At 44.4% G+C, this 16,196-nt stretch overlaps 3 protein-coding genes across 3 annotated transcripts; 1 reads left to right on the plus strand and 2 right to left on the minus strand.

Moving 5' to 3' along the window:
* Window positions 1-1,268: 1,268 nt before the first annotated feature.
* On the plus strand, window positions 1,269-1,859 carry her12 (hairy-related 12). Its single transcript, XM_030119327.1, has 2 exons — window positions 1,269-1,396; window positions 1,497-1,859. Exons 1-2 carry the CDS (start codon window positions 1,328-1,330, stop codon window positions 1,857-1,859), a joined length of 432 nt encoding a protein of 143 aa, XP_029975187.1. The 5' UTR covers window positions 1,269-1,327.
* Window positions 1,860-3,723: 1,864 nt separating this feature from the next.
* Window positions 3,724-4,236, minus strand: LOC115408518 (transcription factor HES-5-like). The gene is made up of 2 exons (XM_030119329.1): window positions 4,126-4,236; window positions 3,724-4,047 (listed from the first exon to the last, which is right to left on the minus strand). The coding sequence occupies exons 1-2, from the start codon at window positions 4,234-4,236 to the stop codon at window positions 3,724-3,726; spliced, it is 435 nt and encodes a 144-aa protein (XP_029975189.1).
* Window positions 4,237-7,559: 3,323 nt separating this feature from the next.
* On the minus strand, window positions 7,560-11,227 carry tas1r1 (taste receptor, type 1, member 1). The gene is made up of 6 exons (XM_030119331.1): window positions 11,037-11,227; window positions 10,593-10,914; window positions 9,751-10,506; window positions 9,456-9,680; window positions 8,927-9,047; window positions 7,560-8,485 (listed from the first exon to the last, which is right to left on the minus strand). Exons 1-6 carry the CDS (start codon window positions 11,225-11,227, stop codon window positions 7,560-7,562), a joined length of 2,541 nt encoding a protein of 846 aa, XP_029975191.1.
* Between the last annotated feature and the right edge of the window lie 4,969 nt (window positions 11,228-16,196).

Below are 16,196 nucleotides of genomic sequence, written 5' to 3' on the forward strand. Positions count from 1 at the left end.
GAAAGTGTTAAAGAGTGGTCTCATATATACACTTATGTAGTGTTAAAATCTCAACACTGACCAGTGTTAATTTTCTAATGCTGACACTCTGTAGAGTTATAATAATATTCCTCTCTGTTGACCAGTGTTCCTATTTAACTCTATACAGTCTTAATTCTTAGAACGAACACTTTAAAGTGTATATTTTAACACTTACATTTAACACTACAACAGTGTATATATGAGACCACTCTTAACACTTTCAGAGTTAATTCAACACTGGAAAATTTGCTGTGCGACAATTGGTTTCAAAACACACACTCAATAAGTTAAACATATCATATTGAGTTCATTTCTTCTTTAAAGGACACACTGTAGACCTCGATAAACAATCTTTATGACACATTTAATTGTTTTCTCTGAAGAAGAGCAGAAATCTTTAATTCTCACACATCTTAAATCTTCAACATCATCATCCTCTGTATGGATGTGTTGGATATGAATGAATTTAAATGGACATATTTCCTTTAACCTGCACATAAAAGAAGTCTGTGGTTTCTGATGTTGCCGCCTGCCTCTTTTTCATTTGTTGTGTCACTGTGACTTGTTGAATTGATTTCTAAAAGGCCCTGCTGGTTATCTTTGGGCGCTGTCCCTGTGCTTCCCGCTCCAGCTCCATTCAGGATCCCTGTGGGGAAGCGTCGTGTCCGAGGGCCCGAGAGGAAAAGATGGGCTGCAGATTCAGAAAAGCTGCAGGTGCAGCGTCAACATTTCATCACGACTTTGAGGTAAATGTCTCCATTTCCCACCAAGTTTCTCCTGAATTCTAAACAATATATTTTACTGAATGGAACACCACGAGAGTTTTTCCCGAAAGAAACGTAAACATAAGTGTGAATGCTGCTGTCTGAGAAGCCTCTTGGCCAAAGGAAGCATCCTTTGAAGAGGTAATTACAGCCCAGATTATATTGTTTTATTGCACTAAAACCTTTGGCCTTTAATTGCTCTTCCCCCCCTTTGAAAGATGCACACTTTCTGTCATTTGCCTTAATTATGCATTAAAAAAAATGTCATTTCGATCTGCTGTTGAGGTTTGATAAAGCGTTAATTACCTGTTGCTTATCTTGGGAAACATGCCAGGCACAGATACATCTTCCCTGAGTTATTGACGTGTCGTCCATTGTTGCTGTGGGAGTCCCACTGGTCGGAGTGTGGGAACCCCAGCCCTGCCTCAGCCACATGGCTTTGTTATGCTAATCTCTGGGTATAAAATGAGGAGCTGCTCCTCCAGAGACATCAGAGCTTACACTGCTGTACAGAGGAAGCAGCTCACTCTGCCTGCACAGACATGGCTCCTTGCTCAAGCAGCTACTCGTCCGTCCACCACATCAGGATCTCGGAGAGAGACAACATCAAGGTGAGTACTGCAGGACATTATCCACATTCTTTTGGTGTGGGACATATCAGTATAGCACAAATGCAATCATGAACTTACCTTTCCGCCTCTGCTTCCTCAGCTCAGAAAGCCCATTGTGGAGAAAATGCGCAGAGATCGCATCAACAGCTGCATCGAGCAGCTCAAAGTCATCCTGGAGAAGGAGTTTCACAAGCAGGAGCCCAACTCCAAGCTGGAGAAGGCCGACATCCTGGAGATGACCGTCAGCTTCCTGCGGCAGCAGCTGCAGGCCGGCCTCTGTCACAGCGACTTCAGCTACTGCTGGAGAGACTCTGCACACTTCCTGTCGGCTCCGTCCGGCCCCGAGCCCTCCGCCACTCCTCCACAGAGCCTCCAGCATCAGGACCAGAAGCTCCAGCAGGCCCAGAGAGCCGGCGGCCCGCAGGAGGGCGGCGGCAGGGGGCCCGTCTGGAGGCCCTGGTAGAGACCGACAGACACTGAGACCTGAGGGGAGCCCGTCTCTCCCTCACCGTGTAGGAAATATGTTTCCAGCCTGCTGGCTCCCGGCGGGCTTCCTTATTGTCTCATCACATTGATGGACAAGTAAAAGCAGCGACTCTCGGCTGTTGGGCGACGGTCACGCTTTGCCTCTGCTGTTGTCTTTGTGTTTAAAGCTGGAGATGGATTTTAATTTGATGCTAGTTCTGTCAGATCTTGTGAAGTGATCGTTTACTCCAGTGGAGTTTATCTTGGGACTGCTCGGCGTAGCAGTGTGCCGCTCCGAGCCACACTGCGATCTACTGACAGCTGCTGTTGAGAATATTTCTCTTTTGTTTTTCACTTGTCTATGCCAAATCTTACGAATGGGGAGGATGACGTGGGTGTGTATCTGTGTATCTGTGTGTGTGTGAGTGTGTGAGTGATGTACATGTTCACATTTTGTTGTGGGACGTCGACATTGCTGTTTTACTATCACATGTATTATAACTAATTTCTAACCTTCGTATGACAATTAACAATAAAAAGACACAATCAATAAACAGACATGTTGTCGGTTCTTCCCAAAAACTGAGGTTATGCAAAAGATAACAATAATTCACCGCATATCATGAACCAGTAGTATTTACTATTACTGTACTGATTCACAGGATTTATTCAATATGTTAATTTTGTCCAAATTTCAAGAGCAAATCCTGTAAAAAGACTTTTATAACACACAATCGTGCTTATGTGCACAACCACACACACATGCAACTGCACAACTACACACAAGCATGCAGAGAAACATGCGGAAGCACACATGCACATCCACATACACCCCCCCCACACACACACACACGCATGCACGCACGCACGCACGCACGCACGCACGCACGCACAACGGTTTGAAAGCTTGCGTTAAATGGAGCATCATGATGAGAAGTTAGAGATCCAATCGTTCTGGAGGTTCTAACATGATTTTATCTTAAAATTACCTGTAGCATGTTACAGTACATGTGAATAAAACTCCATGAGCGTGAACCTTTGTGTAACTTCAGCCCTAAAAAGCATCTTCAACTTTCAAAAATGATCTTTGTGAAACATGTTTTGGGCAAAAAAAAAGATTAGATTTCTGTAGAGGTGTAAAACAAGGCTACACACACACACACACACACACACACACACACACACACACACACACACACACACACGCAAACCACAGAGTTGTGTTTGCATCTTTCTTTTTTTATTAAAGTGAATTACATGAATTTCTTGTGCATTTTGAACAAACTGACCTTCAGTCAGGCTTCACAGAATCAGATTTACAGTAATCTGCTGTTGTAATGTGTCCACAACACATCTTTACAGTTCATGTGAACACTTCATCTTTTGCCTCATCATCTTCTCACTTTCCGCCTTCTTCACACATATGCTACTAATATTTACTACACAAACAAAATCTTCACATTTATATGTATTTTATCGCCTTAATTAAAGTTTAGTCTACATTTTTCAGAATTTTGCTCATATTTAAATCATATTTGCAAGACACAGTATCTACTAACAACTAAATAACTCAACATAGACACATACAGACAGCCACTGTTGTATCGATTGACAACAAATTACTATTTTCCTTTATTAAAGGAAAGCAATTCTCAGCAGATATGTTGAGAAAATGACTTCAAACATATTTTTAACTCTGAAATGAGTCTAACTTCCCCTCCTTCAGCCACACGAAGGAACAAACACTGATAATAAACTCATTATGAGGCGGATGCAGTGACTTTCATTTTGAAGAGTTCAGGTTAATGTCTCCTTTCTTTTGTCCCATCAACGTGATGCAGAGACCCTCGGACTGTGTCTGTCTACCAAGGCCTCCACACTCCGCTGCTCTCCTGCAGGGTTTTGGGTCTGAGGGTGGAGCTGCTGCCTCTCTGGGCCTCCTGATGCTGGAGACTGGGTGGAGGAGGAGCGCAGGCCTTGGAGCTGGCAGTGCCACGGAGGAAGCGAGCAGCGTTGTCCTGCAGCTGCTGCCTCAGCAGGCTGACGGTCATCTCCAGGATCTCGGCTTTCTCCAGCTTGGAGCTGAGTCTCTGCGTGTGAACGTCCTCCTGCAGGAGGACTTTGAGCTGCTTGATGCAGCTGTTGATCCGATCTCTGCGCTTCTTCTCCACAGCAGGTTTTCTCAGCTGAGGGGGGAAGAGGAGCCAGAGGGTTCAGCTTCACGCTGGCATTCCAGATTTGCTCAGATCTCCTGGAACACTCACCCTGTTGTTGCTCTTCTTCAGGACGGCGGCGTGGCGGCCGGAGCAGGGAGCCATGTCTGCAGGTGAGGTGAGGACGACTCTTCTGGTGTCCCTGCAGGAGCTGCCCTTCATTTTATAGTGCGATATTACCATAACAAAGCCATGTGACTCAGGCGGGTCCGCCGCTCTAATTGAGAGGAGACACATCAATAACCGAGAGGTGAAGCAATTACAGTCTGACCGGCGGAGATAAAACCTCCCCGTAAACCCATCAGATGGAGACTGATGTGCTGCTCTCCTCTTATCAGATGGAGCTGCTTATCTCGCCCTGCAGTGACTCCAGGGATCCCACACACACACACACACACACTCCTCATGTGCACCAAGGGAATCATTCAACAGGGTTTAATGCATGAGAGGCGTCCAGGGAGAAGTTAGTGAATGGCAGCATTCAGACTGGAGATTTAATTAGTCACCTGGAACCTGCTCACTTCAAAAAAATAAAAATCAGAGAAACATTGCTGGTTTTGTGTCTCCTGTGAAATTATTTCTATTCTTTAGGAATATTATTTTTACTTCCAGTATTTATATGTTGCTGTGAACCCGGCGCCTCAGAGAAGTTCTCTCAGAATTGGACTTGTGTGAGAAACCTCAACCTTCACGTAGAATTTGGTAATTCATCCGGTTAATTTGGTTCAGCTTTATTGAATCAAACCAGCTGTGGAAGAGTGGTAAATCCTGCTGCTTTCTAGCAAGAAGTTCCAGGTTTGAAACCAGGTCTGCAAACCTTTGATCTTAAATCCACCAAATAAAGCAAAGCTTTATTGTTTAAAATGCTGAAACACATCAGAAGGTCCTGAAGCATTTCTGACCCCCACCTTCACCTCTTACAGCCTGACAGCAACTAAAACACTTCTGAAACCAAACTAAAACAGTTCCTCAATGACAACAACCACTACAGAAGGACGGAGAAAAGATGAGTCCTCAGTCCAAATCCAGAAGTTCAAAAGTGAGTCTATGATCCTTAATGACTTTGAGGCACTTTTCAAGAGCAGGAAACACCTGAAAGATGATCCGACTGTGATGTAAAATCAGTTGTGTTTTGTTTGTTTTCTGCAAAAAAAAAAAAAAAAAAAAAAAAAAAATTTTTGTTGTGTTCTTCTCTGATTGAAAGAGAATAAACCCCCTGTGATTATTTATGCGGTAACGAGTCTTGGTGTATAGAAAATTGTATTTTCATGATCATGAGTCGCTCTGGTGCATTTCTCACAACACTATTAACAACAACAACAAAAAAAGCAAAGAGACGAAATAACTATAACTTAAAAGAAACATAGATCTTCACAAAATCAAAGTTTAGGTCCAAAGTGAGGGAATGTTGAATTTTGGGAAAAGGGGTTCAGTTTTGGAACAATTTAGATAAAGAAGCAAAAGAATGTAACTCACACGCCAGATTCAAAAAACTGATACATTAAAAAACAAATAATCACTGTGAAATTAAGTAAAATGTGTAAATATAGAGCATTTTCTGTTAGTGTCTCTGATCTGACTTTTCATTAGTGATTTCAGTCTTGAACTTGAGTCTTGATTTACTGTATATCACAAGACTCCAGTGGTGGATGAAGAATGAAAAAAATGTTGAAAAACAACTTGCTCTGGCCACTTTTAAACAGTTTATTTATAATTACCATGAGCTATTTATCTTTACCAGAGAAAAAAGTAAAGGAATAAACTACTCAAACTACTCAGAGCGATAAATAGGAAGTCTGGACGTGTTTTTATCAGAAAGGAGTGACAAACAAAACTATGGTGGCCAGCAAGAAATACTGGAGGCAGAAGAAGAAGAGAAGGAGGAGGAGGAGGAAGAGGAGGAGGTGGAGGATGAAGAGGAAGACGAGGGGGAGGGGGTTCAGTCTGGTGTGACTGTGGACGGTTCATTCAAATCTGTTACAGTAAATTCCCAATATGACTTATTTCTTCAGACTTTCAATCATCCTTAAAACATCAAAATACGAGTCACCAAACAAAGACAGCAGAGGGGATCTACCATCACCGAGTGGAAGGATGGATGAAGGCAGGACTGATAGATAAACAGGCATTTAGAGTATACTGTTTATAACAGCCAATATTTAGTAGCAATAACAGTAATAGCTGAATAATAACAGCAAAGGCAATGAAGGACAAAAAAGAAAGAACAATAAAATATATAATGTAACATGTAATATAAAATATAAAACATAACAATCCTAAAAACTGAAGTCATTTTGTTCAGATTGGTTTATTTTTCCTTCTGCAGTGTCTCTGACGTCTCTACAGTTTCTGCACGTTGATGAATATTAATCCACTCAGACGAAATGCAGACTGGCTCCGCTGAAACGTTCCCAACAGTGCCTTGCTCTGGCCCTTTGTGCGCCGACAATAAAACTCCTGCCTGTTCACCCATGGCACACTTCGATTGTTGACTGAGGGTCTGAGGCTGTGAGTGGACAGAGGGACTGTGGGAAAGCGCGGCTCGGACCCTACTCACACTTCCACCGGTCAATACTGCTGACCTCCCAGCCACAAAAGGCCTTTTCATCTCTCCCCTCAAACAGCAGTGGCTGAGGGAGAGTGTGTGTGTGTGTGTGTTTATAGCCACACACACACAAGTGTGCGCACACATACACACAAAGACAAATCACTTGAGCTTTTTCTATTTCTATTTCTTTCTTTTTTTTTAATCGGCTCTCACTCCTCAGCTTGATTTTTTTTTTTAACAGCTCAAGTTCACACCGACATGTATAAACTACACAACAGATAAAAACGGGATCAACGCTCATTTCGAGTTTTGCATCTAAAAATCAAACCGTTGCCTCCTAAACATCCTGAGGAAACCCGACACAGTGCTGCATGGCGGTGCAGCGGTGAGCACTCATATCATGTCTTATGGTGCATTATGTTATATTAAATATGACCAATTTGATAATATCTTCATTATAGAAATCTGGATTCAGCAGAAACGTACAAATCTCACCTTGAAAGAAAGAAGTAAAACGTGTGATGAAGGATGTGGCATAAACTCATTTCTCCTTTTAATTTAAATTGAGGATTACAGAAGTGTTTGTATGCAGATTAGGTGTCTTTCTCAGTGCATGAGAAGCTAATCTATATGTGAGAATGACCTTTGACCTTTCAGGCAAAGTACTTGAAAAAACAAGTCTCCTTTTTCAGACTAATTGAATAATTCTTTGTGTCTTCACACAGCGTACATCTTAAAATCAAATAACCTTAAATAACTTTAAAAATGAACGAAAGTCTGCAATTTTCCATTAAGTCTGCTTTATTTTTGATCATTTATGAACTCCATTCATACATCACCACATATTCTCTTCGCATTATGATCTTTATTTAGAGTCACATAGGAAGCTGATGGACACCTGTGTGTTTTCTAAGTTTTATTTATGACCAATAAGCCCTCACTGTTTGCTCATGGTGTACATCTGAATGCAGTTCTGGAAATGTGCGGTGGTGTTCATCTGCGGCCTCATGACAATGATGTAAATCTTAGGGAGGAAGTATCCCACGTAGAAGGCCAGCACGCTGAAGAGGGTGGCGAAGACGTGGGCGGCCATGGCGAACGGGCCTCTGCTGACCAGGTAGAGCGTGAAGAAGCTCATCCAGGAGATCATGTACACCATGAGGCTGAAGGTCACCGACTTGGCCTCGTTGTAGTTGGCCGGCAGGTCTTTGCCCATGTAGCTGAAAGAGAAGCAGAGGGCGCTGAGCAGCGAGACGTAGACCAGCTCCACCAGGGCGCCGGCGGAGAGCATGTTGCTGCACTCCAGCACCACGCTGTCGTGGTAGAACTGCAGGTCCCGGGACGGCCGGGGCGCGTCCGCCGCCACGCGGAGCACGGAGATGAACAGGATGAGGAGCGACGCGAGCAGGATGGTGGCCTCCGGCCCGTGATTTTTGGCCCACTTGTCGTAGACCGGCGGCAGCCTGGATGCGAATTTGAAGATGCAGACGACCTGGAGGGAGCGCACGGTGACGCAGGCCAGGCACACCGTGAAGCTCAGCAGGAACAGAGGCTGCTTGAGGACGCAGGCCAGAGGGGACGGCGGCCCGAAGTGGCACAGGGAGCTCATGGCAGCGGCGGTCAGCGCCGCCAGCATCAGCAGGCAGGTGCGGCCGCCGGCGGACTTGGCCACGGGCGTGTTCAGGTTGAGCAGGAGGATCACGGCCGAGCCGGAGGTCAGGAGAAGACAGGCGGCCAGAAAGAAGAGGAGGGCGACGGCGAGCGGGTCGTCCCAGGGCAGCAGCAGGACGGAGCGGTCCAGACACTGCTCGCTGCTGGGGGGGGCCCACTGCTCCGGGGGGCAGGGCTGGCACAGCGTGGGCTCTGAGCAGGAGACACAGACACAGACCATTACTCAGAAAAACTCCATTAAATCCACCTGTTTAGTTCAGTTCTCAGGGATTCAGCTGACGTTTCTCATTCCAGGATTTCCTCTAATGAACACTCAGCAGCACTTTGTACCAGAGGCCTCAACCCAGGAACATGTATGGATGAAGTGCGCCACCTGCTGGTCACACTCATACCAATAACTGCTAAACCCTCACCCTTTAATCACTTCAGTCATGCTGCCACAACTGACCATCACTTTTCACATCAACCTTTCAAACATCAAAAATAGATAAATAAATAATGAATGAAACACACAATGAACTCATTACCTTTTTTATGTTTAAAATATGATATTTGAGAGTAACAAATAATTATGCAATAATGTGTTTTTTAATCATTTGAATATCTGTGTGTGTTTTGGTGCCTTTTATTTACCGCTGTCATTGAGGAAGGTGGCAGCAGGACAGGGCAGGCAGTCGAAGCAGCATGTGTGCTGGCCCGTCAGCAGCTTCCTGTGGCCTCTGGGACACGGCGAGGAGCAGATAGACAGCGGCACCTGCACACGACCAATGGAAGGAAAAACTTCGAGTAGGAGAGACTTTTCCCAAGCATCAAAACACAAGAGATGGCTCAGATATTTAGATTATTTATACTACATTTAAAGAGAGTTCAAAAGATTACATTTCTCAGAGACTACAGAAAGTGCTGTTACTAAAATCTGTAATTATTTACACATTTCGCATATATAAATTAAACATTTATCAGAGTTGGCATGTAAATTAAATTAAAATCAAATTAACTTTTGATGATTTCATGTAAAGCTGTAAATGTTAACTTTGCTTTGATATTACTTTTAGAAAAATGCACAGAGTGTTGAGGTAAAGTCTGGATGCGAGGCAGGTTGTAGAAAAGTGTTTTCATTATTTTAAAATAGATCAAAGATAAAATACCATTTCAGCCTTACCTCTCTCGACCGTTCCGTTCCTGAGCCGTACCACTGGATCTGATCACCATCGATGGTGAGGGCAACGGGATCTGGAGTGAAGGAGCCAACCATGTTGAAGGACCAGTCCTTCCCCTTCCAGATCCAGGAGACAATGTCGTACCCGGTGGGCGGGTCACCGTTCACATCAAAGTACACCGAGCTGTTCCCCAGGGAAAACCGCACCTGTCTGATCCACGGCAAGAGCTGAGGAGGAGAGGAAGAAGTCAATACCAATGTCCGACAAAGCGTCTGTGTCTCTCGCTCGTCATCTCACCTCCCACGGATGAAGAGTTCTCCTCTGACACTCTCCAGCTCCACATCCAAGTGCTTGGTGCAGAGCATGAGCCACGGCGTACACCGCCTTCTGCACATTGAAAGAAGACGTTATGTCGTACTTCTCGAGGGAGAAGTTCCTCCTGGTCAGGCTGTACAGCTCTTTGCTCTGGAGACAGCCGTTGTCCGAGCTCTCTGTTTCACTGAAGTTGTGTTGCATCGAAGCTTCAAGGGTTTTTCTCTCGAACTCCACAAACCCAGGGATGGAGAAATATTTGACGGAGACGCCGAGCACGGTGCCGATTGTATGGACTCCTTCTATGCCTGATATGAGTCTGGACATGCACCAGTCCTCCGTCCCGATCCACACCCTGTCTGTTATGTTGCGTTTGATAAGAAACGGGAGGAACTTTGAGAGAATTGTCTTGCTGGAGAAGACCACGACGACGGTGACCTTGGTTTGGAGCAAGGCCTCCACGATGTGCCTCATGGTCTGGACGGTGTCCTCTCTGTAGGTGGGGATGACTCCCTGGTAGGCGATGCAGATGCCGTGGAGAGCGGCTTGCTGTGAGATGCTCTGCATGCCCTCCAGCCCGTACGCATTATCACTCCCCAGCAGAGCGATCCAGGTCCAGTTGAAATGGACCAGAATCTGGATTATTGCTGCTACCTGGTTCCTGTCATTGGGAATTGTGCGAAGGAAGGATGGATACAATTCCTTGTTGCTGAGCATTTCATTCGATGCCTCATAGGAGATCTGTGACGGGATTGGAGGAGGGTTGTAGTTATGCTGTACTGATTTCAGTGTCTCAATAACATCCCGTCTTTCATCAATCACTGTACCTGTGGCACCAGATAGGCTCCCAGTAGAGCCGCAGGAACAAAAGATTTGCTGCTGCTGTCCGGTCCGATGACAGCCAGCACCTTTTTAATTCTGCTGTAGTTCAGGTGCGCGGCGCCGTCGGGCCCAGACGGACCTTCGAACTGCTCCTCCAGCTGGTCCAGCGAGGCCAGGATACCTGCTGCGACCGAACATGTGTCGTACAGCTGGTAGCCCAGCTTGACTCCAGGCAGCAGGGCCTGAGGACCCGTGCTGTTGTTGATTTGTTCCACAGTGAATCTCATTGCTTGCATCAAATGATACCCATGAGGGTTTTCTTGACCTCTGGAGAGAAAATGTGCATAATTGCACACTGACATTAAAACATGTAGAAAACACAGACCTCCAGTCACAGGCACTTCATTACTGAGATTGGATGCTTATTGTAAAATAGCAGTGAAACTTACTCATTGCATGAAACCAAAGCAGGAAATTCAGTGTTTGGTTCAGCTGTGTAATGAAGAGGGAAGAATCCGGCGAGGGAGACGTCGCCCTGCAGTTGCTGACCCTGTCCTTGGTTCGTGTAGTCCAGCTCGCTGTGGACCTCCTGCACCACCAGCCACGCGAAGAGGAGAGTCACAGTACTGTATATTTCCATACTTCACTGTCGGCTCGCACACGTCTGCTGCAGAAGCCCAGTGTGGCTTCTCTAAACGGGCCGCTGGGTGGGCTGACAGAGGGGAAGGATTTTGCATTTTGTCAGGAAAAATGCTTACTTAGTGGATGAACTTTGCATGATGCATTTGTTTGTGTGACCGTCGTCTCCCTCCCATTCAAATAAGTCGCACCAGCCGCTGTGACGAGGCAAACCTGTGTGTTTCTCTCTCATATATTTGATGACGAGTGTCACAAACTTAAACCTGAGCTTATATGTAGCACCTGACTCAGTGTGAATCCACCTGCCACAGCATCCACTCGTTCACGTTTCTTTATGATTTAACAATGCTCAACATGTAGCTCTGCATGCCTTTTACTGACTTTTGAAGCTGCCCTGCTTTTATCAGTGTTTACTTGCATAATGTTTAGTATAAAATATATCAATTTGATTTCATGAAAACTGGCAAAAATTGTTCAAGGGAAATATTAACCAGTGAATCCCATTATAACCAACACAAACATTATGAGGACATCTTTTTCTTTAGAGAAATATAACTTGTAATTTTGTTGAAGAAACATCCATCCATCCATCCATCTTCAACCGCTTATCCGGGGCCGGGTCGCAGTTAAAGAAACATTAGAATTTTATTTCAAAGTCATTTGAGGATTTGCTTGTGAGCAGCTGGATTTGGTCAGACTGACATGTTCAGAACACGTTACATGCATGCATCCTGCAGTGTGACTGTAACTAAACACCTGGAAAATACCTGAAAATGCAGCAGTTGTTTCTTCTTTGCAGTTCTGTTTTTGTTTTAGATAATTTGACCAAAGTTGTTTTTGTTCAGACAATTTAATGGTTCAAATAAAAGCTAGTTTCAATGTCACTGCCCAACGGTAAACTAAGAATTTTTCATTACGTCGCCACTTATATGGAGTTATTATGAAAAAAAGGCTGCACAGGTGTGGTTGGGTTTGCATTTGGGTTGATATTTGAGTCCCAATTTGCTAAACACACCTGCTGTACTGACAAATAATTTGCCTGATAGTCACCCGGGTCCACCTTCCAAACTGTTTGTTTTGATGGGAATCTTGTGCATATTGTGCAACCGCAGCATTATGGAGGCAAATGGCCATGTAAATACATATGTTTGCTCAGACACAAAGACTTGAGTGAAAATATTTGCATTCAATAATGCAACCCTCTCCATAATAGGTCCACTCAGGCATTTTGACTGATTTATAATTAAAGAGAATCTATCTTCAAGAAACTTCCATAAGAAGATGAACTGAGTTCAGTTCTTTTGTTTGTTGCAGAATACAGATTATTCATGAGGTTTGCGTTTTGACAGTTGGAAAAGCTCAAATGTAGATTAATTTGACAGTGAATCAGAATATTAGAAAGCAGAACTTTTGTTTTATTTTTAGCGCTTATATGTAAGAGTGCATATATGTAAGAATGTAATGACATTTGTAAAACCCCTGAATGAGTGTGATATAATATTTGACTACCTTCTCAGTAACTTCATGAAGATATGCCAGTGAGTTATTTCTCATTGCCTCTTAATGTGGATGCCTCTGATTGCTGCACATACAAAAGGTGTATCCCAATTGGATGATATGGACTGTAAACGTTATTGTTGTTACAAAATTTCATTTTTCAAACATTTGTACAGAAATGTCATATTTCGGCCATTTTTCAAATGATACATAATGTTTTGGGACTCCAGCACTAGAGCATTGTTGAGTATTCATGCTGAGCTATTTTTAAGAAACAAGACATATAAAATATTGATTTACTATAAATGGGAAATAATTATGTTTATTTGATCTTGAGCAAAGTGAAAAGAAATTTTGAAAAATCGTACATTTATTATAATGAGTGAAGGGTGAAGGTCAGCTGAAGATTAGATGGTGGTCACAGTATTTTATTTTCAACTGTTTAAGTTAATCAGGATTTCACACACGTTCTCCTCTAAACTTGAGCGATAGACTACCTCTTACTTACTAAGAGCCCTGCTATCAAGGCCATCGATTCTTGCGGCCAGAGTGTCGTTCAGGGGCCACGTTTCAGAGCCATAAAGCAGGATGGAGAGTACGGCTAATTTGTAAATCCGGAGCTTCGTCGCGCGTGAGATGGTCTGGTGCCGCCAGAGAGGTTTCCAGAGGGACTGCAGAGCAGATGCTGCCGGGGCTCGTCTGCGATCAATCTCTGGTTTTAGGTCCCCGCTGTCTGTCACCGTGGACTCCAGGTACACAAAGTTCTTGACAGGCTCCACGATGTCGCTGCCAGTTTGCATGGGAGGAGGATCTGGTCCATCACCGACATGCATGAACTTGGTTTTAGTCCAGCTCGCTTGGAGGCCAAGCTGTGCTCCTCCTCACTGTAAATGCCCAGAGCGTCTCTCAGCTGACTGTAGGTTGTGCTGAGCAGGATGGTATCGTCAGCGTATTCCAGGTCAGTCAGGTGGTAGTTGCCGAAGGACACTCCGGGGACGCGCTCGCAGACCTTAGACATCAGGTGGTCGATGATGATGCAGTTGAAAAGATCAGGAGCAGCCACACAGCCCTGGCGAACGCCACTGGAGATGGTAAACCAGTCGGAGTCAATACCGTTAATACGGACACAGCTCTCTGCGTTCCTGTAGAGCAGCTTGAACAGAGCGATGATCTTGGGTGGTGCTCCGAGGGTTTGGAGGATGTTCCACAGTGAGGAGTGGCAGACGGTGTCGGAGGCGGCCTTCAGATCAGTGAATCCGATATACAGATGGCGATCTTTATGGAATTCACTGGTCTTCTCTATCAGCAGGCGTACGGCAGAGATGTGGTCAGTTGTGGAGCGATGGGGCATAAAGCCAGCCTGCTGGGGACGGCGGCGGCTTCTGATCGCTGGAAGGGCACAGTTAAGCAATATCCTGGTGAAGACCTTGCCAGGGATGGAGAGCAGGGTAATGCCTCTATGGTTTCCGCAGACAAGCCGATCACTTTTGCGTTTCCAGAAGGGCAGGATGACCCCTCTGGTCCAGTCGGTGGGCAGCTGCTCTGTTTCCCACAGCTGATTGAATAAGTGGGTTAGCCACTCCACCATGCCATCACCGCCGGCTTTGAGCATCTCACCGGTGATGGCACAGACGCCGGGGGCTTTCCTGATGTTCAGTTTCTTCAGAGCAGCTCTCACTTCCCCGGGTGTTATAGGGTCTGTGCAGCAGGCGTCGCTGGGGGGGGGGGGGGGGGGGGGGGGGGGGCAGCCCTGGCAGCCTCTAGGAGGGCGGGATCAGCCGGGATGGTGCTGTGCTGCAGGAGGAGGCTAAAGTGTTCCTTCCAGCGCACGAGGCAGTTGGCTTCAGTTGTAATGAGGTTACCGTCAGAATCTTTTACCAAGGCTGTCTTTATGTATGGGCCGCTACGGGCTAGAGTGATAGAGTAGATAGAAAATTCAAAAAGCACAAGAAAACAGTGAAGTAGAGCAGTGCACCCAAAGACTCGAGCTTTACAGTGATACTGGAAAACTGGGTTGAAGTTACTTAGGAAACAAGACCCAAAACACTCACTCATTGCACTTTGTTGAAATTCAGTTAGACAGCCAACATTTCTCCAGCAAGTGCAGCAGTGAAAGAACACATTTCTCGACAAAACACCTTTTCTCAGAAGAAAATCTTTGAACCAAAGACAAAACATCACAGGTCAACATGCAGAACGATAGCAAGACCCAAGACACAGCAGCAGCTATTTCATGTAAGTAAAAGTAACAGCTGTATAGTTGGTTCATTTATTCCAAAGGCTGTGGTCGACAGTAAGACGTTATAACTCACTGTTCTAAAAACCGCTGGTACACTTTAAGGGTGATACATAGATGAGACACACATCCTCCAAATTGCTTTCAGCTTTTGTGTGAACTGATGAGATCAAATAAGCCCGAATAAAAGATGCATTCTTAAAATTTTATTCAACTAACTGTATAACTGTATAACTGGGGCCTTTGAGTGTCTGACTCCTGCAGTGTTGTGCACGGCCCTGGTTACCAACACTTTGTCTGCTAGGTGGAAGGCCTATATGGTAAATCTCCTGACCAATAGGTGGAGCAGTCCCTAACCACACCCTCCTGTTTTGCTGACTGGCTGTGCCACATATCAGGTGCGATGAGAAAACTGTAGTATCACTGCAGCAAGGTCACATCCAAAGATCACACCAGAACTATTTAATGTTCAGTTTTATGTTAGAGTGTGTGTGTGTGTGTGTGTGATAGTATAACTTTATATATCTGGACTTTGTTTTTCGGGAGACACATGAACAAAACAACAACACTAAGTTTAATCTGATCCACTTGATTCCACTGTTAATAGATGCCAGCTATAGTGAAAGCATGATTAAGTTTATTAATGATAATTTAGCAAAGATTACAATAACAGAAGAATTGATATTTTTTAAGTAAAATAAAATAATCAAATTGACAATTTGCAATATTTACAGAACACAAAAAATAACTTCAAATGTGATTAAAAAAATGTAGTTTGTGCTAGCAAAACTTTTCCTCCAACGTAAACTTATCTTATAGCAAGTGAATGTATCATGTCTTCCAAAATGTTCTGTATTTGAAGTGCCCATAGTTGATGTTACCTCAACAAGACCCAGACCCAAATCTCTTTCGGTCTCAGTGAACGACCGCTCACACCTCCAGCTGATTTATAAACCCTGATAATACTAATGTAACTGTGCCTGTCATGTTCCAGCTGCAGGCTTTCAGCTAAAGATTCCCTGATGAAGAATTAAGGAAGAAATGATCAGTAAGATCCCGATAAAGTTTAGAAATCCTGTTGAATACACCGAGCTTTGACATGTCAGCATCAAGCATCAACTGATTAATATGCGAATTATAGTCAGTACTATTCTTACTAGGGCTGTCATTTTAGAGCATTAATTGGATAAATTAATTACACTGCATATTAGTGCACTAAAAAAATTAATCTAAGATT

Source organism: Salarias fasciatus, chromosome 20 (genome assembly GCF_902148845.1).
Source record: "Salarias fasciatus chromosome 20, fSalaFa1.1, whole genome shotgun sequence".
In the NCBI taxonomy this organism is placed as follows: domain Eukaryota; kingdom Metazoa; phylum Chordata; class Actinopteri; order Blenniiformes; family Blenniidae; genus Salarias; species Salarias fasciatus.